Source organism: Heptranchias perlo, unplaced genomic scaffold (genome assembly GCF_035084215.1).
Source record: "Heptranchias perlo isolate sHepPer1 unplaced genomic scaffold, sHepPer1.hap1 HAP1_SCAFFOLD_1234, whole genome shotgun sequence".
NCBI classification, from domain to species: Eukaryota; Metazoa; Chordata; class Chondrichthyes; order Hexanchiformes; family Hexanchidae; genus Heptranchias; species Heptranchias perlo.
Genome location: NW_027138466.1, coordinates 38,067 through 46,715, shown reverse-complemented (window position 1 = coordinate 46,715; position 8,649 = coordinate 38,067). Strand labels below are relative to the sequence as shown.

General features: G+C 50.8%; 1 protein-coding gene across 5 annotated transcripts in view; it reads left to right on the top strand.

Annotated features, from left to right (window-relative positions):
- Nucleotides 1–395: 395 nt before the first annotated feature.
- LOC137308221 (ankyrin-1-like) overlaps nt 396–8,649 on the top strand; it is a 41,683-nt gene continuing 33,429 nt past the window's right edge. For 2 of the 5 annotated variants that reach the window (XM_067977067.1, XM_067977063.1), the window contains exons 1-4: nt 396–502; nt 2,571–2,686; nt 2,887–2,967; nt 3,169–3,243. In XM_067977067.1, the coding sequence (XP_067833168.1) occupies nt 440–502; nt 2,571–2,686; nt 2,887–2,967; nt 3,169–3,243 (335 nt within the window). In that variant the 5' untranslated portion in view covers nt 396–439. The remainder of the gene's footprint in view (nt 503–2,570; nt 2,687–2,886; nt 2,968–3,168; nt 3,244–8,649) is intronic. The other 3 variants (XM_067977064.1, XM_067977065.1, XM_067977066.1) reach the window with 3 other exon arrangements.

The following is an 8,649-nucleotide window of genomic DNA, read 5'->3' as shown; positions in this document are numbered from 1 at the left end:
TGAAGACTGCTTGGTGGGGGTGGATACTGCACTACTTGTTACACTGGTATCTCAGTAGGTCAATAAAGCAATGGACAGTGAGTTTATCTCCCAGTTCTCCACAGTGGTTCAAGGGACACATGTCACCATGTTGAGTACCTTTCACATTGTTTACATTCTGGTCCCTTTCAGCTGTTTTGAAGCCGGCCGAGCAACCTAGGGAAAGGGCGAAGGCCAAATGCAGGACACTACCAAGAGGTCCTGGCAAAGAATGAATTAGAGCAGGTGCAGTGAGTCTTGATTCCAACACAGTGAGGATATTAAGAAGAGGAAGGACATGCATGACAGTGTAGTTGGAGCTGAGGAAGGAGCAAAAGAGGAATGTTAAGGGGAAAATGGTGTGAGGTTTTTTTTTGTGTTTATCATTCTTTCCAGGTCATACTCTCCTGCGATACACAGAATGCCATTTGCTGCACCGGAAACCATAGTTGCAAAGGAGCAGGCCACAGTCCAATTAGAACAGGTATGGATACACCGTGCAAAAGCCAAGTATTTCCAAGGCATACTTGTGCTGGGATTTCAGTAGCTATAACATCGAGTTGGAAGTTGATCACAGGGCAGGAAAGGAGCCCTTACAATTGTGACCTCACATCTATCCTCCTCTCCCAGCTCTTCTTGTCCCTCCTCCAGTATTTTCATCCTGAGTAATTGCTGATCACTGGCAGTGTCAATCCTCAATCCCCACAGTAATGAGATCCAAAGTGAGCTGCAGCCTCACTGAGATTCTTTAGCCAAATTGACACTTGTCATGGGAGGGAGGGTGGTGGGTGGGGAGGGGGTTTGCTGGTTTCTGGATGAGGAGCCCGATTCAATTCGATGTTCCCATTTGAACACCCAGACCTAGATATTAATGTTGCCGATGTTACTCCAATTTGACGAATCATTGCTCATGCATACAAAGTATGAGAGCTCAGGGTCTTCACAGAGGCCAGTGGCACTGAAAAGCCTTGTCCAAGACCTCAACGTTTAAGGTGGACATAGCATCTTGCCCAGAAACCCAACATTTGCATAATTGATATTTGCATTGAGCTATTTGTCTGGTTTGCTGCTTGTAAGCTCTGGTCCACGTGATCCACTTGTGGAATGCAGATATTGCAACGAAATGCTTTGTCAATCAGATCGACATTTAAAACATTCTTCACACTGAAGAAACTGAGCAGTCGCGTCTATGAACCACATTGGAGCTCCAAATCCTGCATCACAGAGAGGTGGGTCATAGGCTCACACTGCATGCTCACTGGGGCCTCAATGATGCTTCTGTTAGGAGCTGGTAGGCAGGGGTCAGACATGTTCCCATTGGCAGAGAGGAAAAAGAATCAGAGGGTCATTCGAATCCACTCTCAAACGCTTCGTGGCTGGATATTGAACAGTGTTGGTGGAAATTCCCATTTTAAAATTCTCATCCTTGTTTTCAAATCCCTCCATGGCCTCTCCCTACCCTATCTCTGTAACCTCCTCCAGCCCCACAACCCTCTTACATCTCTGTCGCTCCTCTAATTCTGGCCTCTTGTGCATCCCCGATTTTAATCGCTCCACCATTGGCGGCCGTGCCTTTAGCTGCCTGTGCCCTAAGCTCTGGAATTCCCCCCCAAATCTCTACGTCTCTCTACCTCTCTCCTCCTTTAAGACCCTCTTTGACCAAGCTTTTGGTCACCTGCCCTAATACTTCCTCATGCGGCTCGGTATCAGGTTTTGTTTGATGACGTTCCTGCGAAGCACCTTGGGATGTTTTACTACAAGGCGCTATATAAATGCAAGTTGTTGTTGTTATTGAAGTCTGCTGGTGTGCAGCATGGTGGAATTTGAAGGGGGAAATTAATCACAAATAGAATCCTGCAGGACATTGAACCGATTGAGATGTAATTCAGATCTCTGAGCTGACAACAGAACTCACCTCATCTCATTGAGAGAGTATCCCCAGTCACAGTGCAACTGCTGTGTGGAGCATAGAGTCAAAATAAGGCACCACGTTGAGAAAGGAAGAATCCAAAGCACCAGTCACCTCTGGAAGGAGAGATAACTAAAGGGTCCTGTCCCACCCACAGAACTCTCCATCTTGGGTCAAGACCACTCGAAGCACACAACGGTGGCCTGCTTACTGGTTCACCATTGCTGCTGGTCGTGTGGAAGTTATGGCCACAGATATGTTTGGGAAGATTCTGCCCGTTTCACGACTCATGCTTCAGCTCGCGCGTCTCCCATTTTTTTTTATGAAAACAAAAACATCAGTCCTAAGAACTGGTCATTTGTGGGTGCCTCAAATACTGCCTGGAACACACTGGCCGTTGTGACCAAGGGAGTGTCGTCTGTGGGAAACAACCAGCCAAGGTTGAACGGTGGACCGTGAGGTCAGCAGACCCTGAGACGTCTGAGAGAAAGGGAGCTGAATTCTCCCTCAGGAGATTGAAAGGTGGATGAAGTCCATCGGGGCGGGGGCGTTGCACATTGGAGGAATGGGATGGACTTGCTGGAATTGCCTTGTCTCGTTTCACACCACCTTAATCTCTCCTCCTCTTGCATTCCTTGTGCAGCAGCAGCCGTCTGTCTCAGTGTCCAAGGACTTTGATGAAGATTCCTTCACGCCCAGCAGCCCAGCGACGGAGACTTCTGACAACATCAGCCCGATCGCCAGCCCCATCCACACAGGGTAAGCGGGAGTGGAGGGGGCGTCTGCGTTTGATTGCTCTCACTTTATTTTAAATTTTACTTCCTGCGTTTGCCTTGCCTTTGAAACAAAAAAAAAATATGTCCACATCTGCTCCCCAATCAGTGCTGGGGAAGTGGGGCTGGAGGAGACTTTATCTGGAGTACCTCATGCAGTGTCTCTCTGGTTTTATTTTTTATCAGTGAACCCAACAGTCCAGCTCCAGAAATGTCCGATAGTTCAAGCCCGACTGACAGTCCCAGTGTCAGCATTGTCCTCCCTGGGTAAGTGGGACTGGAGAGGAATTGTGCAGGTTACCTTGTGCAGTCTCTCTCTCTCTCTTCCTCTTTTTACATTTCATTTTCTTATTGTTGAAATGCTCGATGTAAACGTCAGCTCCTCCCCAGCCTGGGGAAGTGGGGCCCGAGAGAAAATTAGCAGATGACATCATGCAGCCTCTCTCTATCTCTGTTTTATGTTTTTAGTAGCATATCCACCAGCAGTCCAGCTGTGGAAACATCCCATAATGTCACTCCTGTTGCCAAACCTATCCGGTCCGGGTAAGTGAGGACAGAGAATCTGCAGACGGCTAGTCGAAGTCGTGCCTTCTTTTTTGTTTTTTTTTCCATAAACCACTTGCCTATCTATGCAGCTCCACTTCTCCTGCCTCTGTCTCACACACCTCCAGCTACAGGCATTACCCTGCTCTGAGACTGCATCGCCTTGTGCCAAATCCAACACTGCACGGCGTCAAGGACAGGCGATGCTGAGGGTCATGTCACAAGACAGACTAGGGATACAGGGGCTAGGGTCATGAGACAGATTAGAGATACAGGGGCTGGGGTCATGAGACAGACTAGGGATATAGGGGCTAGGGTCATGAGACAGAGTAGGGATACAGGGGCTAGGGTCATGAGACAGAGTAGGGATACAGGGGCTGGGGTCATGAGACAGACTAGGGATACAGGGGCTGGGGTCATGAGACAGACTAGGGATACAGGGGCTAGGGTCATGAGACAGATTAGAGATACAGGGGCTGGGGTCATGAGACAGACTAGGGATACAGGGGCTGGGGTCATGAGACAGACTAGGGATACAGGGGCTGGGGTCATGAGACAGACTAGGGATACAGGGGCTAGGGTCATGAGACAGAGTAGGGATACAGGGGCTGGGGTCATGAGACAGACTAGGGATACAGGGGCTGGGGTCATGAGACAGACTAGGGATACAGGGGCTGGGGTCATGAGACAGACTAGGGATACAGGGGCTGGGGTCATGAGACAGACTTGGGATACAGGGGCTAGGGTCATGAGACAGAGTAGGGATACAGGGGCTGGGGTCATGAGACAGACTAGGGATACAGGGGCTGGGGTCATGAGACAGACTAGGGATACAGGGGCTGGGGTCATGAGACAGACTAGGAATACAGGGGCTAGGGTCATGAGACAGAGTAGGGATACAGGGGCTGGGGTCATGAGACAGACTAGGGATACAGGGGCTGGGGTCATGAGACAGACTAGGGATACAGGGGCTGGGGTCATGAGACAGACTAGGGATACAGGGGCTGGGGTCATGAGACAGACTAGGGATACAGGGGCTGGGGTCATGAGACAGACTAGGGATACAGGGGCTGGGGTCATGAGACAGACTAGGGATACAGGGGCTGGGGTCATGAGACAGACTAGGGATACAGGGGCTGGGGTCATGAGACAGACTAGGGATACAGGGGCTGGGGTCATGAGACAGACGAGGGATGCAGGGGCTGGGGTCATGAGACAGACTAGGGATACAGGGGCTAGGGTCATGAGACAGAGTAGGGATACAGGGGCTGGGGTCATGAGACAGACTAGGGATACAGGGGCTGGGGTCATGAGACAGAGTAGGGATGCAGGGGCTGGGGTCATGAGACAGACTAGGGATACAGGGGCTGGGGTCATGAGACAGACTAGGGATACAGGGGCTGGGGTCATGAGACAGACTAGGGATACAGGGGCTGGGGCCATGAGACAGACTAGGGATACAGGGGCTAGGGTCATGAGACAGACTAGGGATACAGGGGCTAGGGTCATGAGACAGAGTCGGGATACAGGGGCTGGGTTCATGAGACAGACTAGGGATACAGGGGCTGGGGTCATGAGACAGACTAGGGATACAGGGGCTGGGGTCATGAGACAGACTAGGGATACAGGGGCTGGGGTCATGAGACAGACGAGGGATGCAGGGGCTGGGGCCATGAGACAGACTAGGGATACAGGGGCTGGGGTCATGAGACAGACTAGGGATACAGGGGCTGGGGTCATGAGACAGACGAGGGATACAGGGGCTGGGGTCATGAGACAGACGAGGGATGCAGGGGCTGGGGCCATGAGACAGACTAGGGATACAGGCGCTGGGGTCATGAGACAGAGTAGGGATACAGGGGCTAGGGTCATGAGACAGAGTAGGGATACAGGGGCTGGGGTCATGAGACAGACTAGGGATACAGGGGCTGGGGTCATGAGACAGACTAGGGATACAGGGGCTTGGGTCATGAGACAGATTAGAGATACAGGGGCTGGGGTCATGAGACAGACTAGGGATACAGGGGCTGGGGTCATGAGACAGACTAGGGATACAGGGGCTGGGGTCATGAGACAGACTAGGGATACAGGGGCTAGGGTCATGAGACAGAGTAGGGATACAGGGGCTGGGGTCATGAGACAGACTAGGGATACAGGGGCTGGGGTCATGAGACAGACTAGGGATACAGGGGCTGGGGTCATGAGACAGACTAGGGATACAGGGGCTGGGGTCATGAGACAGACTCGGGATACAGGGGCTGGGGTCATGAGACAGACTAGGGATACAGGGGCTAGGGTCATGAGACAGAGTAGGGATACAGGGGCTGGGGTCATGAGACAGACTAGGGATACAGGGGCTGGGGTCATGAGACAGACTAGGGATACAGGGGCTGGGGTCATGAGACAGACTAGGGATACAGGGGCTAGGGTCATGTGACAGAGTAGGGATACAGGGGCTGGGGTCATGAGACAGACTAGGGATACAGGGGCTGGGGTCATGAGACAGACTAGGGATACAGGGGCTGGGGTCATGAGACAGACTAGGGATACAGGGGCTGGGGTCATGAGACAGACTAGGGATACAGGGGCTGGGGTCATGAGACAGACTAGGGATACAGGGGCTGGGGTCATGAGACAGACTAGGGATACAGGGGCTGGGGTCATGAGACAGACTAGGGATACAGGGGCTGGGGTCATGAGACAGACTAGGGATACAGGGGCTGGGGTCATGAGACAGACGAGGGATGCAGGGGCTGGGGTCATGAGACAGACTAGGGATACAGGGGCTAGGGTCATGAGACAGAGTAGGGATACAGGGGCTGGGGTCATGAGACAGACTAGGGATACAGGGGCTGGGGTCATGAGACAGACTAGGGATACAGGGGCTGGGGTCATGAGACAGACTAGGGATACAGGGGCTGGGGCCATGAGACAGACTAGGGATACAGGGGCTAGGGTCATGAGACAGACTAGGGATACAGGGGCTGGGGTCATGAGACAGAGTAGGGATACAGGGGCTGGGGTCATGAGACAGACTAGGGATACAGGGGCTGGGGTCATGAGACAGACTAGGGATACAGGGACTGGGGTCATGAGACAGACTAGGGATACAGGGGCTGGGGTCATGAGACAGACGAGGGATGCAGGGGCTGGGGCCATGAGACAGACTAGGGATACAGGGGCTGGGGTCATGAGACAGACTAGGGATACAGGGGCTGGGGTCATGAGACAGACTAGGGATACAGGGGCTGGGGTCATGAGACAGACTAGGGATACAGGGGCTGGGGTCATGAGACAGACTAGGGATACAGGGGCTGGGGTCATGAGACAGACTAGGGATACAGGGGCTGGGGTCATGAGACAGACTAGGGATACAGGGGCTGGGGTCATGAGACAGACTAGGGATACAGGGGCTCGGGTCATGAGACAGACTAGGGATACAGGGGCTGGGGCCCTGCCTTGTTTTCTGATGGTAGGTGTTGATGCGAATTCAAAAATCTTTATTATGTAACAGCAGTCAGTGTTTTATTCGTTTTTCCACCACCAGTCCAGCTGTGGAAACATCCCAGAATATCACTCCTTTTGTCAGAATGATACTGGGCCGGAAGGGTTAAATTATGAGGACAGGTTGCATAGACTCGGCTTGTATTCCCTCGAGATTAGAAGATTAAGGAGTGGTCTCATTGAGGAGTTTAAAATGATTAAAGGAATTGATCGGGTAGATAGAGAGAAACTATTTCCTCTGGTGGGAGAGTCCTTAAAATTAGAGCTCGGCCGTTCAGAGGTGATGTCAGGAAGCATTTCTTCACACAAAGGGGAGTGGAAATCTGGAACTCTCTCCCCCAAAAAGCTGTTGAGGCTGGGGGTCAATTGAAAATTTCAAACCTGAGATTGATCGATTTTTGTTAGGCAAGGGGATTAAGGGTTATGGAACCAAGATGGGTAGATGGAGTTAAGATACAGATCAGCCATGATCGAATTGAATGGTGGAACAGGCTCGAGGGGCTGAATGGCCTCCTCCCATTAGTCTAGAAGCGGCTCTTAGCCACTGTATCCGTTGACAGTAACTGCTCTCCCTCCGTCAGAAACAGATCGGTGCTGTGAGGAGTAATTGTTAATTTCTGTGTTGCCCCAGACGTACGACTTATCTAGTCTACAGTGCACATCTACGAGTGTTGACATTGTGACGTAGTCAAGCCATACATTCGCAGAGAGGAGAGAAAGGTACCATGTTCATCCTTTACCCCGTGTTAGAATACACTGACAGGAATTAGCACGGAGACACACCCAAGAGTTGTGCAGGATCACACACGAGTGGAGTTGTTCCCTTTTATCTGGTGTATGCTGAACATGCACAGAAGCAGAAATGGGAGGACAAGCTCCACAGGACTCGATTGGGAAGTACTGCCCGCCTTCACCGAGTGTGTGCTGATTTTACACAAGACTTGGTACAAAATCTCCACACACAGTATAGTGCCCAATCGGGGTGAACGACACAGTGTGTGCTGAACCTATACAGAGACATACACAGGCCATACAGTTGTGGATGGGGTGAGCTGCCAGCTTTTATTCAGTGTGCACTAATGTCTTATAGCTATATTAACACACTCAATGAGGTGGCAACCTGTTGAAGAGTCAGCAGGCAGGCTTTTAATTGCTGAGCTGTAATGCAAATCCTAATAAATATTCCGAATCTCCTGTGTTTGGGGCATCTCATTCTCTCCTAGCTTCATTTTAATGACTTTCTTAATGAGTCTGCTGACAGGATCTGTGCTTCTTTAAAAATTGATTGCAAAAGCTTTAAATTATCAATGTGATCTTCAGTTGAAGCATCACAGCTTAAAATAGCTCTCTTCCATTTGCGAGAAGAATTGTAATCAAAATGAAGTTTTTAATTTACACTGCAAAGTAAGTAAAATTCATAACCAAACTGGTATGGGGGCAGGGGCGGGGGGAGACAGAGCAATGCAAAAATGAGAAGGAAATGACCCGAATGAGGGGTCTTTCTTAGTGGCTGCAACACATTGCAGCACTGGGTGAACAAGGTGGGATTTGGGGATCTGTTTTTGATGCAGTGCTTGTTGGGTCTGCAACAACTGGAGCTGATCCCACTGCAGTCAGGGCCTGGAATGATGAGGTGAAAGTCAGGACTGCCCTGGGAGAATTATCGGGATGTTCAGGAATGGTGGGGCAAGCTCCGTGCCTTCAAGAACAAGGGGACATAATCTTAAAATCAGAGCGAGGCCATTCAGGAGCAAAGTTGGGAAACGCTTTCTCACACAAAGGGTAGTGGGGGTTTGCAACTTGGATGCTGGGACAGTTGGAGCTTTCAGGACTGAGATCAACATATTTTTGTTGGCGAAGGGTGTCAAAGGATATGGAGCAAAGGCGGGTAAATGGAGTTGA